The sequence below is a fragment of the Chlorocebus sabaeus genome, chromosome 18 (genome assembly GCF_047675955.1).
Source record: "Chlorocebus sabaeus isolate Y175 chromosome 18, mChlSab1.0.hap1, whole genome shotgun sequence".
Classification (NCBI taxonomy): domain Eukaryota; kingdom Metazoa; phylum Chordata; class Mammalia; order Primates; family Cercopithecidae; genus Chlorocebus; species Chlorocebus sabaeus.
The window spans coordinates 29,533,008-29,553,155 of record NC_132921.1 but is presented as its reverse complement, the minus strand read 5'-3'; the positions used below and the strand labels follow the sequence as shown (position 1 = coordinate 29,553,155).

The window sequence follows — 20,148 nt, the reverse complement described above, 5'->3', positions numbered from 1 at the left end:
GTTTCACTCAGATGTCTTTTCTCTAAACACATTTGGACACTCTTCCCAATAAACTTGAAACAAAGACCATGCTTTGTCTTGAACTTCTGGATATTTCACACAGTGCCTGCTACATATTACTCAATAATAAGTGAGTGGGTGAATGTAAAATATTCATAGCTGGGTATTTGTGAGAAATGTGTAACACATAGTTTGCTTCTTCACTGATTTTCATCATTATGTATGAACTCTAATTTCAGATAAATGAGCCAGAAATATCTGCTGCTCTCTATTGTATTTTTTCGTAAATGTAGAATGCATCCCTTTTTGCTTATGTACAATATGAAAATGAAAGCCCTAGTTTTCTAGAAGACAACTTGGCATAAGATTTTAAAGTTACAGTGGTGTTTTTGTTTGTTTGTTCTGGGACAAACCAATAGGTCTGTAGTTTTGAGAGCATACAATTTGAATCCACTTTGAGGAAAACGAGCCTAAAGAATTCATTTAGCAAGGACTAAGATCTCTGTCTCCCCATACAGAATAAGTTTTATGGTTTGAGTGGCCATGTAGATTATTCAGTGTAAGGTAGCTGATCAAATGCCTCATGGTAGAATGATACAAAGTTCTAGTGACGTTTTGTGATAGTTGAAGCTGGTATCCTTAAACTCTAAAGTGAGAGAACAGTTCCCAGATATGGAAGGGCTGGTGTCTGCAGCTGCTCCTTGAAAGCCACATTAAGAGTATTTGCTCTAACAGTCAGGATTACTCTCACTATTTCAAGAAGTCAGCAGTTTTTAAACAAAACCAAACTTCACTATATTTTCTCTGTATTCTGTTGGACATGCCAACCTTCTACCCTATATAGGCATCTTAACTTCCTGGTGGTTGTTGCCAAATCAAGAACTTGATAGACAGAGACCATGCTTGTCTAACTGTTGGGCCAAAAAAGGGCTGACTCCTATCTGTAATCTGGAATTGGGATTCTGCAGCTTCTCTGAGCAAGAGAAAATCAGGGAAGGGAGGAATGTTGATGGTTTTGTTAGGATAAACTTTGGGCATGTCATCGAGGGTCTCTTCCCTAAAAAGTACCTTACATTTTCCCCTCATTTTCCTTTTGAGTTATAATCAATGTGAGGCAAAAGCCAGTATACAAAAGTGCAGAGAGGATGTGGATTCTGGTGAATTATTTTAGTATTTACCTTTGTTATCACTAGGAGTAAGTATGTTGATATTGAGAATTGGAGGACATAGGGGAAGAAAGATTCCCCATCCTTAGATCTGCCAGTTTAATTGGCTTAGATTTAGGAGACACATATTTTCAGAATTACAATTCATTGTTGTGGTTTTCAAGGAGTAGAGCTGTCAAAACTCCCTTTTAAGAGTGTTGTCTATGTATTCATTGACTCCTGTTAGACTTCTACATTCTTTTTCTATCGAAGCAAAAAAAAAAAAGTAGTTAAAAATAAAACATGAAATAAGAACATTAGGTTGACACAAAACTATTAAGATGAATAGAAAACGCATATTAAAAGTAAACAAAAAGACAAAATGCGTTAAAAATTACAAAACAGTGTTGAACTGGAAGAATTTGTGGTAGTAACAAAATCTGTAGAATAGCTAAGAGTACAAACTATATATGAAATACTAAATGAGAAAACATTTGTTAAATTAATGAGTATGACACATGCATAATAGGTCTCCATAAAGTTTAGTCATTATTAGGAATAAGAACAAAATCTATAGGGTTTAAAATTTTTTAATGATACAAATCAATAAGTAAATATTAGTATGAATAACTGATTTTTCCATTCATGGAGGGGAAAATGTTAATGTTCATTATTAAAATTAGTAATGAGAGATTAGGGGAGGGCTTGACTGTAAAGTTGCAGCCTAAGGAAATTTTAGCAGTGATGGAATTTTTCTGTATTTTGACAGTAATGATGGATACCAAAATTTTACTCATTTATCAAAACCCATAGAGCCATGTACCACTAAGTAAATGTTGCTGCATATCAATTTTTAAAATAAATTAAAAATGTATATTCCCAGCCTGGGCAACACAGGGAGACCCCATTTCTACCAAAGTTTTCTTTTAAAAATTAGCCAAGTGTAGTGGTGCGTACCTGTGGTCCCAGCTACTCAGAAGACTGAGGTTGGAAGATCACTTGAGTCCTACAGGTTAGGGCTGCAGTGAGTCAGAATTGCACCACTGCACTCCAGCCTGGGTGACAGAGTGAGAACCTGTCTCAAAAAAAAAAAAAAAAAAAAAAAAGAGAATATTGTCAAAATATTAGAAATAGGATGGTAAAAGACTATAAAGTAGAGTTAAATGGTGAATAGAAGTGGTTTTCCACTATGATAAATAAACAAATAACCTTTAAAGTTTATAGAGGTGAGTGGCCTAAGGGAAGTGATGTCCTTTGGTGAGAACACGCCCTGTCTATAGAAATGAACACATTTATAAGTATCAGACTTGCCTGGAAAGGCAGAGTGTGGGTATATCAATTGCCTTATATAGTTTGCTATAAAGAAATATAGGCTGTTAAGGACTAGAACAAAACTCTAACAAAACGATCCATAAAATGCAGCATGCTAAATGGAGAACAAATATGTGAATATTTATCAAAAGTTACAACTGCCTGACATAACTTGGCAGTGCCATCTATAGCAGACAGTATGTGGTGGCGACTGCTTGCATTTCCAAAATCTGGCACAGACAAATCTTGCTGTCCACTAGGAGGAAAACAAAGTATCCAGTGTAGAGTAGATGACTGGAGTGAGGTGAATGAAGGGAAAATCACAGGTGAAGAAGGTAGAGAGATAAGAGGAGAGAGAGATCATTTATGACCTTTTGGGCCATTATAAAGGACATGGCCTACAATATGGTTTGGGAACACCTTGGGGGGTTTTGAGCAGAGCAATAACATGATCTTAATTGTAGTTTTGTATATACATGGTGACACTGTATCTCTATTCATACACATTTATTTTAAATACCACCTATATGCTGATGGCTTCCACATCCGTGTATATCTAGCTGTGACCTTTCACCAAAATCCCAGACTTACGTACCCAACTACTTCCTTGAGATAGCCACAGGTTTGACTAATAGGCATCTCACATTGAACATGACCCAAGGAGATCTCACCTATTTTTCTTCATTTCGGTTCATCAATCAACAGTTACCAAGTCAAAGACCTATGGGTTATGATTAAATCTCCCTTTTCCTGCACCACTCACATCTACTCTATAGCTCTGTTAACTATACGTTACACATGTCCTAAATCTATCCACTTTATATCATCTTCACAACAGCCACCTAGACAAGTGCCAAAGTCATTTTACGGTCTCCACGTTTCATTCTATGCCTGCTCTCCAAACTTCTTTTAACCCAGAAAAATAGAGTGATCTTTCAGTAATATCAATGAGACCACACTTCACACCTTCCATCCCTGCCAGTCAAGACCATTTAAGATCTTCTCCTTCCACTTAGAATAAAACCTAACTTTCTTACTTATCTTGACTTGCCTTGCCTATAGTAACCTGGTCTGTAAGTGACTCACTCTCTTTTTTCTCTTTTTATAATTGTTTACATTTATGGACAAATAGACATAACCTAAAATCTACCATCCTAACAATCTTTAAGTATACAGTTCAGTGGGGTTAAGCACGTTCATGTTGTCATGCAGCCATCACCACCACCCATCTCCAGAACTCTTTTCATCTTGCAGAAGTGAAGTGCTGTACCCATTAAAAAAAATCTGCCAACCTCCCCAACCCCCAGCCTCTGGCAACCACCATTCTCTTTTCTGCATGAATTTAACTTCTCTGGGTACCTCATAAAAGGAGGTTTATGCAGTTTTTGTCATTTTTTGTGATTGGCCTATTTAATTTACCATATCATTGCCAAGGCTCGTGCATCTTGTAGCGTGTCTCAAAAATTCAATTCTTTCCTTTTTAGAGGCCAAATAGTATTCCATTATGTGTATATACCACATTTTAAAAATGCATTTATACATTGGTGGAAACTTTGGTTACTTCCACCTTTATGCTATTGTAAATGATGCTGCTATCAACATGGATGTACAAATATTTGTTTGAGTCCCTGCTTTCAACTCCTTTTGCATTTCATACTTAGATGAGGAATGGCAGGATTATATGTTAATTCTATTTTAAATTTCTTGAGGAACCCTTATATGGTTTCTTTATAGCAGCTATGCTATCGTACATTCCTACTGGCTGACTGTCTTTTTATCTTTTTCATCCTCTCTCTTATCCTTGATGTTCCAGATGTGATGATCTTCCTCAATTTCTCTATCAAACTCATCCCTGCAGTAGAGCATTTTCAATAGTTGTTTTCTCTCCCTGCAGAGCTCACTACTCCAATGTTTGCTTGACAGGCCCTTTCAGATCATCCACCTTAGACTCAAATGGGGAGAATTTCCTGGAGGAGTCAGTGATTGTCCCACCAGCATAGCACTTATCAAGATCTCACGATTGTCTTGTTCATTTATTAGGACTTATTTTTTGTCTTTCCTCTCCCAACACTATATTTTTAGTACCTAGAACTATGACTAGTACATAGGAGATACGTAGTAGTTGTTGAAATGTCACAGGGATTAATATAATACATGACCTAGTGTGCCATATGTGAACATTACACATTAGTGGAAACCTGTGTAACATGTCTACATTAATGTTACAAAGAATACCATGTCTACATATCTGTTACAAAGAATAACATATCTACATATGTTACATATGTTACAAAGAGTAACATGACTACATACATGTTAGAGAAAATAACATGTTCTTTAGAACCAGAGCATACCAAGAGAGAATCCATAATTCAATAATATAATCAAAAGTGGCAATTGACCTAGTTTTCTTGATCATTGAGACTCTAGTAAAAATTTGAGGCCTTGTACTAGTCTGTTTTCATGCTGCTGTTAAAGACATACCCGAGACAGGGCAATTTACAGAAGCAAGAGGTTTAATGGACTCACGGCTCCATATAGCTGGGGAGATCTCACAATCATGGCAGAAGGTGAAAGGCACATCTCACATGGTGGCAGACAAGAGAAGAGAACTTGTGCAGGGAAATTCCCCTTTATAAAACCATCAGATCTATATTCATTGTCATGATAATAGCATGGGAAAGACCCATCCCTGTGATTCAATTACCTCCCTATGGGTACCTCCCACAACACTTAGGAATTGTGAGAGCTATAATTCAAGATGAGATATGGGTGGGAACACAACCAAACCATATCAGGCTTCATTAATTTAAACATTTCAGGCAAAATGTGCTCTTTGGTTTCAAATTAACTCAATAGCTACTCTATTACTCCTTTGTGCTTCATATGTGCAAGCAGTGTCTTAGAGATACTTGTAAAATGTTTCATGTACTTCTGAGTAGCAAATTTCAGTTGCAGACTCCAAATAAGTAATAGTCATATTATATATCTTCCACAGCAAATTTTCTAAATTGATATTTTATAGTTCATTCCAATAGTAACCACTTTCCTAATCCATAAGGTCATCTATGTTAGAGAAAACACACTCAGGTAGCATAAAAGGAAAATTGTTATTTCTGCCTTTGTATTAAGTGAGTGGGCATAAATTGGCTATCATGGATTATGAACAATCTCCTGGCATAGTTATCATGATGATGAGGCCATATATTATGAATGGCTTGGGTCTAATACTACCTCGATAGGAACTGTCCTTTTGGTCCTGTGAGTTTAATTTGGTGATAAAGGGTCATTAAGGCTGGGCATGTAGACTCACATCTATAATTCCAACACTTTAGGCGGCCAAGGCAGGTGGATTGCTTGAGTCCAGGAGTTCAAGACCAGCCTGGACAACATGGCAAAACTCCGTCTCTACAAAAATATAAAAATAAAATAAATAGATAGATAAATAAAATAAATAGATAGATAAATAAATTAGCTGGGCATGGTGATGCCTGTATGTAGTCCCAGCTACTAGGGAGGTTGTGGTGGGAGGTTGACTTGAGTCAGAGGGTTAGAGGCTGCAGTGAGCTGTGATATCACCACTGCAATCCAGCCTGGGAGACAGAAGAAGATCCTGTCTCTGTCTCACACACACACACCTAATTAGTATTTAGATGAAGAGGCAACATATCTTCTTATGTACTAACTTTTTTTCTAATATTAAAAATTATTTTGAGGCTTGCATCTAGGATTGAAACATTTTCATACAGTGAAGGATAAACGGGAGTCTTACATTCTAAAAGCTCCTCTTTTTCAAGAGTCAGTTGGTGTATGCATTACAATGATATGTTTAAAGCACCGATGAATAAAATTCTGTAGTTACTAACTTAACCAATTTGCAAGAGAACTATTCATTGGTTTTCAGAAATATGGATAGTTACTGTTCTGAAAACATTTTAACAGTTTAAACGGTTTTTCCTTTTATTCTAAAAGACGTTAAATATTGTCATTCAAATTGTAATGATTTCATATTGCTTTTAAAAAGTCATAAATGCAGAAGATCTAGTTTATTTTCTTAGTGTATGATTAGGCAGATTATCTTGTTGTTTTAAAAGTCAGTGCAAAAACTTCAAATGTGTTAAACAGAACTGACTAAGAGTCCATTACATTTCAAGGGCACTGGTGAGACTGTGGCAATAGGGTTGAAAAGTATTAATCCATCCTTTTCATCTCTTTTATTACTTTTACTTAGAGTTTATATTAGGAAATACTTCACAAACATCGTGTTTCTGCCGTTAAGGCTTATATCCACATTTTGAGACATAATTTTTTATGATGTCTTTGCATATTATATCATAGGCTTTTTTAGGGCAGACAAATAATAGCTTCGCTTTTGGGCCATCTTTGGGGAAAAAGCGTCTTTAGAAAATTCTGTCGATGTGGCAACTTTAGAATCTTTTGAAAAGCTTTAGAATCTTTTGAAAATGGTACCTATTTTGAAAACTTTAATAAGAACATGCTTCCATCTATCACTTAAGCTAGAAGTGGGAATGCTGCATATGAATAAGAGTGGTGGGTCTGTGCCAGTTTTGGGTACTACATTGAGGAAAAAAAGTAATATTACCTCTAGTCATCAGATTTCCTTGCATAATTTGGCATATGTTACCTTCAGAGATTTTCTAAATCACTGGACACAGACATTTCTGGAACATAAATAATGAACAGAATCACTTGAATAAAATTCAAATCACTAATGTTTTTGAGTACTTATTAATTGCCAAGAAGTGTGTTAAGCACTTATTGAAGTTTGGATGGGCATATTCTTTCTTACATATCTTTGCATAATACTTCCCTGATTTTCAAAGAATAGGCTACATGTGCTTATATTTAGCCAATCAAAATATTTATCAAAATCTATTGTAACTGCCTTTTTACTTGCCTATTTCTCATTAGTCTATAAACTCCAATAGTCCAGGTTTTGTGTCTGCCATATTTGTTCTTCCTATATCCTGAACATTACAGGTACCGAGGCTCAAATCTCAAACACAATAGGTGTTGTATAAATATTTGTTAATTGGCTGGGTGTGATGCCTCAAGCCTGTAATCCCAGCACTTTGGGAGGCTGAGGCGGGTGGATCACGAGGTCAGAAGTTGAAGATAATCCTGCCCAAGATGATGAAACCCCATCTCTACCAAAAATACAAAAATTAGCCAGGTGTGGTGGCAGGCACCTGTAATTTCAGCTACGCAGGAGGCTGAGGCAGATAATTGCTTGAACTCGGGAGGCAGAGGTTGCAGTGAGCCGAGACCGTGTCACTGCTCTCCAACCTGGGTGACAGAGTGAGTCTCTGTCTCAATAAATGAATAAATATAAATTGAATAATGATTGGTGTCCAGAAAAAAAAATATTTTTTTAGGACTAGGAAACAGAGAAGAATGGCAACATAAAAATCAGAACAATTTATTATTAAAACTTACTAATTTTCAACACACAATTCCTTTAAAAGAAAATGTATGTCAGGGTGGCACGCACATTCTCTTTTTTAATATCTAGCAATATTTGAGAATTTATTTGCTACTCATAATGAGTATGTTTGTATGAATTATCTCATTAAATCTTCTCAACACCATATCTTCATTCTACAGGTTAGGGAACTGAGGCTTAAAGAGGATAAATAATATCTCAAAATCTCTCAGACAGTGAGCATATAGTACAAGTTTGAACTCTGCTCTTTCTTACTTCCAGAGCTCAGGCTTTGAGTCAATCAATATTTGGAATGCCAACTTAATCAGAAGGGAAACTCAGAGAAGTGAAATATTTTCATGAGGACACAGAGCTAGTAAACGACAGAACGTGGCATTACTTTTCACAGGTCCAAAGGTTGTGAGATGTTAATCCAGGCCACTTTCTTCTTTATTTTAATAATAAATGCATTTTTTCACTGATTTAATAAACCATGAATCAAGTACCATCCTAATCATGCTGGACAGATCATGGCCTTTAACTGTTTCTCCTGACAATTACATAAGAAAGACTGGTTAATTTGTTTTGTTTTTAGTTAAATCGGAGTAAACAATCATTGGATAAGACAGCATTGACGTTTTATTCTCCATTCTATTATTCTTATATCTGCCTTTGTTTTTACCCTTCATTAATGATACCTAAGAAGAAACATGTAAAAAGAAAAAAAGCCCAAATAAGACGCTCTTTGAATAAAGATGCATTGATGCTACCTACCATGCCCATGGAAAGAACTTGGTATTCTTGTGTGCTTAAGAAATTTTGTGACAGTGAAATCCAACATAGAAAATGTATCACATGCTGAAATAAAGAGTGAGTTGGGCAATAGGTGATGCATTATTCGTCTTGCTTAAATGGTGTTCTGCCATGCTACATTTTCTGTTATGAGACATGCTGATGATGCCTCTTTTTGAATGCTAGAATCTCAAGTTCCTGATCAACCAAGCTCTCTCCATGTGAGGCCCCAGACCAACTGCATCATCATGAGTTGGACTCCTCCCTTGAACCCAAACATCGTGGTGCGAGGTTATATTATCGGCTATGGCGTTGGGAGCCCTTACGCTGAGACAGTGCGTGTGGACAGCAAGCAGCGATATTATTCCATTGAGAGGTTAGGTGAGTATCTGCGATTTGTTTATTCTAGTAAGGGGAATTAATGATTTATTTTAAATAATTTTATTTCTTGGAAAACTGTTCCATGGGATTGTGGTTTCAACTTACAGCATGTGTTAACTCTGAAAGCAGCTATCTATCAACACACACACACACACACACACACACAGACACACACACATTTCTTCTTTGAATTTGGAATTTCAGGAATTAGATCAAGAGAGATCTGTAATGGGAGTTGCTCTGGTGTATGCCCGTGCTTATGGGTTATAGGATACAAAAAGTGCATTGGGCCATTTTTCTTTTTCCAGTGGTCAATGGAAACTTCTGATCCTAATAATTTCTGTAAAAAGAAAGTCAACACATTTTTCATCTTTGTTCTCGCTGGGAAAATGTTCTGTTAATTTTTCTTTAACCTTGAATTATCTAGTCATAGCGCCTTCTTTTCCCTTGACATTCACAAATATGAATGTTAAAGACTAAGTCATTATGACTGTAAAAGAAAATGAAAGAAGGAATTTTGAGTCATGACAATACATCAGAATGATCAAACTCCATCCTGCATGTTTCCCTGCTTCTACCGATCTAGGTTTTCTTATTGTGCTCAACTCAACCTCATTTTTTACTGAATACAATGCTTCAGTTGTGATATTCTGAATTCGTTGAAAACTTGTTCATTGAGAGAGGTCTAATGTGTGTAAAAGTGTTCATATTCATTTTAGATCTGATTTCCCATAGTGCTGTAGGAGGTTATATTATTAACACAGAGAAATAAAGTAAATATGATGTATCAGGATGCCAGTAAGTTAAATAATTTTCATAAAGCAAAATGTAAGTTGATTCTACCTGTTGATTGAATACCATATTATATGACCCTACTGGAAATGCAGCTTGATTGGGCAGGCAAGGTGTAGGGGGTGGGGGGATTTGCAATGTCTCTCACAAACAGAACATTTGTGATGAGAAGCCTGATTTGAATTTGAATAACTAAAATGCAGTAGCAAGAAAAGATTTTCTCAGTAAAGGAGGAAAATTACACTGACCCATTCTCTCTATAATTGCTTCAAACACTAATAAGAGAAACACCTACTGAAAATCTCCATAATTTTGGTTAGCTTGGCATTTAGAAATAATATTCTTTCCATCAATTCCTGAGTTTGAATGTAAAGGCAATCACAAAACTCGTATTTATGGCTGTCAAATCTATGTCAGGGGACTCCTACTTATCCATTATTCAGCATCCGCCATCTTTGACAGTTCATCTTGATGCCACTCACCGGACAGAAGGAGGGAGGTCAGGAGGGAAGTCAGGACTCAGAGCAAGTCAGGAGGGAAACTGCATTGTTGACCCTATCCTTTAGATAATGATTATCTTTGTTACCAAAAAAACATTCCAAAGGTCTCCAAATTTAGTCAAGTTTAGGTGTTTGGGAGATTAACATCGGCAAATCTCCCCAAATGCTTAACAAGAAAAACAGAAAAATTCTCTGGAAAATGTATTCTAAAGAGCTAGGAAAATTGTTAAAGGTAAAATGTGATATGAACCTGTCTCAGTAATAATTATGAATTTGCCTCTACAACTTACCTGGAAGCAGTAATTACACACACATATAGATAGGTATGTAAGTTCTACCAGTTGATACTCTTTTAACATAGTCTCGTGTCTTAATATGAAATACAATAATTAGCATGTTGTTCATTAAATATCCTCATGGTTACCATGAACTGCCATTTTTCTAACATGTGTTTTCACTATTTAGCCAAAGTGTGTGTGAGAGACATACCTTAAGCTCTAATCTTTATAAAGATAAGGATTTATTCAAGTCTACGTTCATGCTGCAAATACATCACCAATTGTTTTATTTATTCTAGTGAGCATTAAAATTGACACATCAGTTTCCGTAGTAACTTTTTGAGAAGGTATTTATAACTTTGTTTAATTTTTAAAGTTTTTGAAAGGCAAAGTTGTCTAGTCATTACATATACATAATAAAGAAAAGGAAATTTTATGTTTTAAGGACTGTATGACAGTTATACAACTAAAAGTGAATTAAAGTAAGTTTAATTCATTTAAGCATAGGGTCAGTCATAACTTCAAGTATCATGGTTTTATATTAAACTATAAAAAAGTTATTTGTTGTATAATTGACCGATAAACCCCTTCATCTATTTCATGAGAAAGCAAGACTTCTAAACAGCATTTTATTTGCAGTTTAGACACCAGACACTGTGATCAGCTTCAGGACTGGAAATAGAAGAACATCTTGAGTAATATCTAATATTGTCTAATTAAAAGCAAACAAACAACTTGCCTACTTATAGGCATAGAGCTTCATTAATCAATATTTATACTATTAAATATTTATAATTAGTCTATTGACATTTTACTCCTTTTAGTTCAATAGCCCTAGTGCCAGACTTGATATATGATATAGACACACAAGATCTGAATTTAATACTTCTTAGCAAAATTAATTTGAAACCAAACCACTTTTTAAAAAACTCACTATCTACCTACCAATTGATCTATTTATCTATCAAGTTATCTGTCTTTATATGTTTATTCACGTATTATTTATATACAGTACACTGTGTACGTTAAAAGTGTACTTTTTGGCGTTTTTAAAAGAGCATTATTGAGGTATAATATTTGTTTATTTTTATAATCTTTTCTCTAATTTATCTCAGTAATACTTTATAGTTTCAAGTGTAAAGGTCTTCAATGTTTACGTTAAACTTATTCCTAAATACATATGTATATGTAGGAATATACATATATTAGAAATACCCCCAAAAAACATATATATATTTGGAAATATATATTTGAATATATGTACATATTTTTAGGACTATTTAAATTATACACATACATTTGAATATTACTAAATATATGTACATATGTATATTATATATACATATATATTTGGATTATTTTAAATAGAACTGTTAAAATTTATTTTAAATAAATTTTTACTATAGTAGATTTATAGATGGATTATATAATATATATAGATGTATTGTGTTTATAAATGTATAGAATACAAGAGATTTTTTAATGCTAATCTTGTATCCTAATATCTATTAAATTTACCTATATATTCCATTAGTTTTTTATATTATATAAAATTTTCCATTTAGTCAAACATATCTATGCAAAGAGAAAGTTTTATATTTAGTTTCTTATCTCTGTCTCTTTTATGTCTTTCTGTTGCCTTACTTCAGTGGTTAGGATCTGTAGTAAAATACTGAATAAAAGTGCTGAAAGCAGGTATCTTTCCCTTGTGTCTGATCTTAGGATAAAAAAATTTAGTCTTTACCATGAAATAGATTATTACCTCTGGGCTCTTTATCTAAGTCTTTTGTGAAATTGAGGAAATGCTATACTCTTTCTAGTTTTCTAGAAATTCTGGTCATGAATATTCATTGAATATTGTTAGACAAATTTCTATCTTTTGAAATTATTTTTTTTCTTTTCTAAAAATACAGTGAATTACATTGATTTATTTTTTAAGGGTAACCAACCTTGAATTTCCTGTATGTATCCTGTGTGGCCATCATGTATTATCCTTTTCTTATGTTGTTTGATTTGTTAATGCTTATTAAGGATTTTTTGTGTGTGTGCCTATATTCAGTAGGCTATATTCGTCTACAATTTTCTTTTCCTATAGTGTCTATATCCTGTTTCTCTTTTACTCCCATTAGATTGGCTCATAAAATGAGCTGGACTATATTTATTCCCCTTCTATTACAGAAAATTTGTGTAAAAATGGATTTTATTTATTTCTTAAGTATTTTATAGATTTTACTAATGAAATCATCTGGACCTGAGTTTCTTTTATAGGAAGGCTTTGATAATAGATTTAATTTTTTAAACAGATAGAGGCCTGATTTGCGTACTCTCTTGTATTGATTTTGGTAAGTTAAATTTTTAATAAAATCCATCCATTTCATTTTGTCTCTTGTTGACATAGAGTTATTCATAATGTTCTCTTTATCTGTTATCTATGGTTATTAATTGCTTTTTCATTTCTGATATTGGTCTTTTCTGGTTCCTCTCTTTTTTTGTGATGTCTAGACAGGGGTTTACTAATTTTGTTGATCTTTTCAAAAAAGAGCCTTTGACATTACTAACTTTTCTATTATCTATCTCTGTTTTATTTCTTTCCTTTCTGTTGTTATCTTGACTGCTTCCCTCCTGATACTTATTTTAGATCTGGTCTTCTATTTTATCTAGTTATTATTGGTTTTCTTTTCTTCCTTTCTTTCTTTCTTTTTTTTTTTTTTTTTTTTTTTGAGCCAGAATCTCACTCTGTTGGCCAGGCTGGAGTGCAGTGGAGTGATCTTGGCTCACTGCTCCCTCTGCCTCCCAGGTTCAAGCAATTCTCCTGCCTCAGTTTCCCAAGTGGCTGGGATTACAAGTGTGTGCCATCGTGCCTAGCTAACTTTTGTATTTTTAGTAGAGACGGGATTTCACACTGTTGTCCAGTCTGGTCTTGAATTCCTGATCTCATGATCCATCTGCCTCGGCCTCCCAAAGTGCTGGGATTGCAGGTGTGAGCCATCACACCCAGCCTAAATTTGAGTTATTAGTAGCATTTAGCAATATGTCTGATATTGCATATTGCAGTAAGGTCGTATTGCATATTGCAGTGAGGTTGCAGTGAGCCAAGATCACCCCTTTGCACTCCAGCCTGGGTGACAGAGCAAAACTCTGTGTCGGAAAATAAAAAAAAAAAAAAAAAGGAAAGAAAAGAAATATGTCTTATAAGGGATCAGCTGACTTTTTCTATAATGGACCAGAGACTAAACACTTTAGGCTTCACAGATATGTAATAGTGTCTATCACCACTCCTCAACTCAGCTATTATAGCATGAAAGCAGCCAAAGACAATACATACATAAATAAACATAGCTGTGTCCTAATAAAACTTTATTTGTGGACCCAGGAACCTATACTTTTATATAATTTGTGTATATATTATAAACTTTTATATGTTATAAAATTCTGTCTTTTTTAATTTTAGCAACTATTTAAATATATAAAAACCATTCTTAACTCATGGGCTATACAAAAATAGTGTGCGCTCAACTGTAATTTACTGATTCTTGCTCTTAGTGATTGCTCTAGGAGATACCATCTATGTATTTAATCTTTCCCACTTTATTTAGGCTAACATCATAGCATATCATATAAAATATAGAAACTTGCAACTGCACAGGTCTCTTTATCATATGAGCTATTAATTGTGTTGTAATGGTCATATGTATTACATGTGCATGCATTGAAAATCCCACTGGATAGTCTTATATATTTATTGTATTATGCAGTCACGGATTTTTTTTAAGGGGAAACTATGATGTTTTCTATTTAGCCAGATATATAACATTTCTTATGCTTTTCATTTGTATCTGAAGATGAAGTTCTTATCCAGTATTATTTCCCTTTAGACTGAAAATCTTCCTTTACCATTTCTTTGTAGTTCAGTCAGGTGGCAACTTTTCTTCATTTCGCTTTATCTAAAACTGTCTTCATTCTAGTTTTTTTTTTTTTTTTTTTCCTGAAGAATATTTTCACTGGATGTAGAATTCCACATTGACAGACTTTTTTTTCTTTTCTCCAGTTCTTTAAAGGTGTTGTTTCTCTGTATACTTGACTCTATGGTTTCTGATGAAAAAACATTAGCATTTCAGACCATTGCAACTTAATGTAATTATACATATGGTTGAATTTTATTTTTGTTTTCCGTTTTTCAGATTGCTTTTGTGTGTCCCTGTTTTCCCTTTCCTGACTTCTTTTGGATTATTTGAATTTTTTTTGTTTTAAGTTTTATTACTATTATTATTATTTTTTCCTGAAATGAGATCATGTTCTGTTGGCCAGGTTGGAGTACTGTGGAGGTCTCATGGTTCACTGCAGCCTTGACCTCCTAGGCTCAAGTAATCCTCCCACCTCAGCCTCCTGAGTAGCTGGGAAAACAGGCTTGTGTCAACATAACATTCAAAATGTTGTTTCCCTGTAGTAATATAAACTTTTTTATTTTTTTGCTGGTGCTTTTTAAGACTTCTTTGAAATAATTGATTTCCATAAGCTAGATTATCTTATATAGAGGCATAGCCATTTTTTACTATATCTTACCTCTGTGTTTCATGCTTATTAAATCTATAAATTTATGTTTTCACCAATTTTGGTCATTTTGTCTTCAAATATTTTTCCCCACTATTCACCACATTCCTTCTGACACTGTAATCATATGTATTTTAGACATTTGAATTTTATCTTACACATTCTCAGAACTGTGATGTTTTCTTTTGTTTTTTTAACCTTTTTACTCTTTTCTTGATATTGAATGCTTTATCTATTATCATGCTTACTGATAAATTCCTTCATTACCTCCATTTCATTGTTAGGGTTATATGGTAAAGGTCATTATATTTTAAAACATTGTCCTCTTTTTAATTTTAAAATCTCCATTTTTTTCTACATTTTCTACTACTCTGTTGAGATTTTCTATATTCCTTGCAAGTATAAACTACCTCTGAGAGTGTACTTATAAAAGTTACTTTAGCGTATTTCTCTGATAATTTTAACACTGCACCATTTGGGTTGGGCATCTATTTGCTTTTTCACTTGAAAATGGACTACATTTACCAGTTTTTTTGGTATGTTGTATAATTTTAGACTATATGTCGGGCATTGTCAATGTTAAGTTGTAGAATCTGGGTTTTATTACAATCCTTGAAAAATTTTTGATATATTGGTTTTAGAAGGCAATCAACAGTTAGATTCAGATTGTAAGATCGATTTTGCTTTCTCTAGGCAGCAATTAAAATCTTGGTTAAGTTTCCTAAGCCTTTGCTCTGCTTAGTGGTTAGATGGAGATTTATGCAAATTTTTACTCAGAACCAGGACATCTCTGTCTCCAGAACTCTTTTCTGTATACTTTTTGTAACTGTTTCCCTCATCCCCTGCAATGTCTTTCAGTGATTCTTCTGGCAGCAAGTGGGGAGGGTTTCTACTGGAGTGCCAGCTGATGGTACTGAGGTGCTTTCCATGCTGCAAAGTTTTCTAGGAGCCAAAGAAAACTAATTCCAATGTTAGTCGCTTCACCAAGATCTTAATTCCAAATCCGCCTAGTTTTGTAAAATACTCAGACCTCATATTGTTGGGATTCTGGTTTGGGCGGAGATTGTTTTGTGTCTTGTTTAGAACTTGTGGCTGTTATCAGTGGGATGGATAAGCTAAAAGGAGCTTACACAATCAGAGAATAATTGGAACCTCGCAGTCCCGTTTTAAATATTTTTGGACAGCTGTTATTGTGAACATTCTTGATAAAAATAAGATGACTTTCTGGGCAGTGTATTTAACATCTGAATTATATTTGGCACTATAGCACTTATTTACTAACAACATGTATTAGAGGAACTAAAAATGACTCTGAAATATATAATTTAGTTGCTATATTAGTCTGTTTTCATGCTGCTAATAAAGACATACTTGAGAATGTGCAATTTACAAAAGAAAGAGGTTTATTTGGACTTACAGTTCCATGTGGCTGGGGAAGCATCACAATTATGGTGGAAGGCAAGGAGGAGCAAGTCACATCTTACATAGAGGGCAACAGGCAAAAAGAGAGCTTATGCAGAGAAACTCCCCTTTATAAACCATGAGATCTCATGAAACTCATTTACTATCACAAGAACAGTGCAGGAAATATCTGTTCCCATAATTCAACCACCTCCCACTGGATTCCTCCTACAACATGTGGAAACTGTGGGAGTTACAATTCAAGATGATATTTGGGTGGGGAAACAGCTAAACCATATCATTCTGCCCTTGGCCCCTCCTAAATCATATATCCTCACATTTCAAAACCAAGCATGCCTTCCCAACAGTCCCCCACAGTCTTATTTCAGCATTAACTCAAAAGCCCACAGTCCAATGTCTCATCTGACACAAGGCAAGTCCCTTTTGCCTATGAGCCTGTAAAATCAAAACCAAGTTAATTATTTCCTAGATAAAATGCAGAGACAGACGTCGGGTAAATACAGCCATTCCAAATGGGAGAAATTGGCCAAAACAAAGGGGCTATAGGCCCCATGCAAGTCCAAAGTCCAGAGGGACAGTCAAATCTTAAAGCTCCAAAATGATCTCTTTTGACTCCATGTCTCACATCCAGGTCACACTGATGCAAGAAGTTGGCTCCCATTGTCTTGGGCAGCTTCTCTCCTGTTGTTTTGCAGGGTACAGCCTCCCTCCTGGCTGCTTTTATGGGCTGGCATTGAGTGTCTGTGGCTTTTCTGAACACATGGTACAAGCTGTCAGTGAATCTACCATTCTGGGGTCTGGAGGACAGTGGCCCTCTTCCGATAGCTCCACTAGGCAGTGCCCCATTAGGTACTCTGTATGGTGGCTCCAACCCCATGTTTTCCTTCCATACTGCCCTAGCAGAGGTTCTCCATCAGAGCCCCTCCCCTGCAAGAAACTTCTGCCTGGACATCCAGACATTTTCATACATTCTCTGAAATCTAGGTGGAGGTTTCCAAACCCCAATTCTTGACTTCTGTTCACTGGCAGGCTCAACACCACATGGAAGCTACCAAGGCTGGAGACTTACACCCTCTGAAGTCATGGCCCAATCTCTACATTAGCACCTTTTAGCCATGGCTGGAGCAGCTGGAACACAGGACACCAAGTCCCTAGGCTGCACACAACACAGGGACCCTGGGCCCAGCCCACAGAACCACTTTTTCCTCTTAGGCATCCAGGCCTGTGATGGGAGGGGCTGCACTGAAGACCTCTGACATGCCCTGGAGACATTTTCTCCATTGTCTTGGTGATTAACATTTGGCTCCTGGTTACTTATGCAACTTTCTGCAGCTGGTTTGAATTTCTCCTCAGAAAATGGGATTTTCTTTGCTATCACATTATCTGGCTGCAAATTTTGCAAACTTTTATGCTCTGGTTCCCTTATAAAACTGAATGTCTTTAATAGCACCCAAGTCACCTCTTGAATGCTTTGCTCCTGAGAAATTTATTCTGCTATATACCCCAAATCATCTCCCTCAAGTTCAAAGTTCCACAAATTTCTAGGGCAGGGGCAGAATGCCACCAATCTCTTTGCCAAAACATAACAAGAGTCACCTTTGCTCCAGTTCCCAACAAGTTCCTCATTTCCATCTGAGACCAACTCAGCCTGGACTTTATTGTTCATATCGCTATCAGCCTTTTGGGCAAAGCCATTCAACAAGTCTCTAGGAAGTTCTAAACATTTCCACATTTTCTTCTGAGCCCTCCACACTGTTCCAACCTCTGCATATTACCCAGTTCCAAAGTCACTTCCACATTTTCAGGTATCTTTTCAGCAACCCACAACTCCCGGTACCAATTTGCTGTGTTAGTCTATTTTCACACTGCTTATAAGATATACCCAAGACTGGGCAATTTACAAAAGAAAGGAGTTTAATTGGACTTACAGTTCCGTGTGGCTGGGGAAACCTCACAATCATAGCTGAAGGCAAGGAAGAGCAAATCACAACTTACATGGCTGACAGCAGGCCAAAAGAGAGCTTGTGCATAGAAACTCCCTTTTTCAAAACCATCAAATCTCATGACACTCATTCACTATCATGAGAACACTGCAGGAAAGACCTGCCCCCATAATTCAATCAGTGCCCACCAGGTTCCTCCCACAACATGTGGGAATTGTGGGAGTTACAAGCCAAGGTGAGATTTGGGTGGGGAGACAGCCAAACCATATCTGTTGCAAAAATAAAATGCTAGAGGAATCTTCTCACTAAAGTTGAACTTCTGACTAGTAATTTTAAAAAACTGAATTTGGCTTAGGCATTTAAATAATCATTTTATAAAGTATAGTGTTCAACTTCTTAAACAATGGAAAAGATAAAAAGTAACATCAAATACATTTACAATTCATGAGAATCAGAGAACAAACCTGATTATGTACAAATATACAGATATAGCCATGCTTTTCCAACTGATATTAAACAAACATGGCAAACATTCCTGTGAGGATTTATGTTCTTCCAATTCTAATTAGCCCACGTAAAACTATCACATCTTAATGAAAATGAATAGAACTCTTTCACCACCATTGATGTGGATTACCAAAGATGTATAGGGAACTAAGTTCTTAGAATTCAACATTGCCCTAGAAAGGAAGACTATACAATTAAAACTTCTAGGGTTTTATATCTATTACTCCTGAAATGTTTTAACCATTAGAGTACATAAAGATAATTAGGTTATATCCATAAATAGTCACTATAATTTCCTTTTATTCTTATCCTTTCAATGATGCTTATTAGAGGACATTGTCTTAGTAGACTAGCAATTTAAAAACATAGGCTAAGCATACAAAAAAGTAAATAAATATGGAATTAAATGGAACTCTTAATCTGAGTGTAGATCCATATTTTTCTCCTTTCCGTAATGTTTAATACTAGAAAAGCGATTTGAATTCTGGCTTTCTAATAGCTCAGTAAAAATAGAAAAAAGATGCTTTTAGTCCCTATATCGTGGTATCAGAGGGTTAACAGATTTTGAAAAAAGTCACTAGAAGTTGGAAAGTTGGTAATTTAAGAGCTATAAATGTCAAACTTTATATTGTGATCATTGCAATAATAAGAAAATTTTGGCTAATTAAAAATATTCAACTTTTTTGAATAAACTCGTTATCCAGTTCTAAATAGTACCAAAAATTCTTTTGTAACACTGATTGGAAAAAATTAATTTGTACTGTTCAGTAAAAAATATGTATATAAGAAAATGAGCTTTCTATTTGTGATTAAATTTGTTGATAGTCCAGTGGTTTCAAATGAAGGTTTGAGTTCTGTCTCTAACAATGGATTATTGACCATATGTGTCACAGTAGCCTTTTCATTCCCACATTGCAGGAATCTCTGTGCCTCAATTTTCCCATCTGTTCAACATGATAGTTATACATCTTACAAGTTTTTATATAGAGTCAACTTACACAATAAAGGTAAAGACATTTGTAGTTTATTCAAAAAGTTTAAAAAGTTAACCATATGTAAATAAGGCATTATTCTTCTTAGTTT

General features: G+C 35.1%; 1 protein-coding gene across 4 annotated transcripts in view; it reads left to right on the top strand.

The window, feature by feature from the left end:
• The window catches only part of DCC (DCC netrin 1 receptor), a 1,222,872-nt gene that overhangs the window by 1,010,174 nt on the left and 192,550 nt on the right, over positions 1–20,148 (top strand). For all 4 annotated transcript variants that reach the window (XM_073006286.1, XM_037982936.2, XM_007973974.3 and 1 more), the window contains exon 15: positions 8,878–9,072. In XM_073006286.1, coding sequence (XP_072862387.1) covers positions 8,878–9,072 — 195 coding nt within the window. The remainder of the gene's footprint in view (positions 1–8,877; positions 9,073–20,148) is intronic.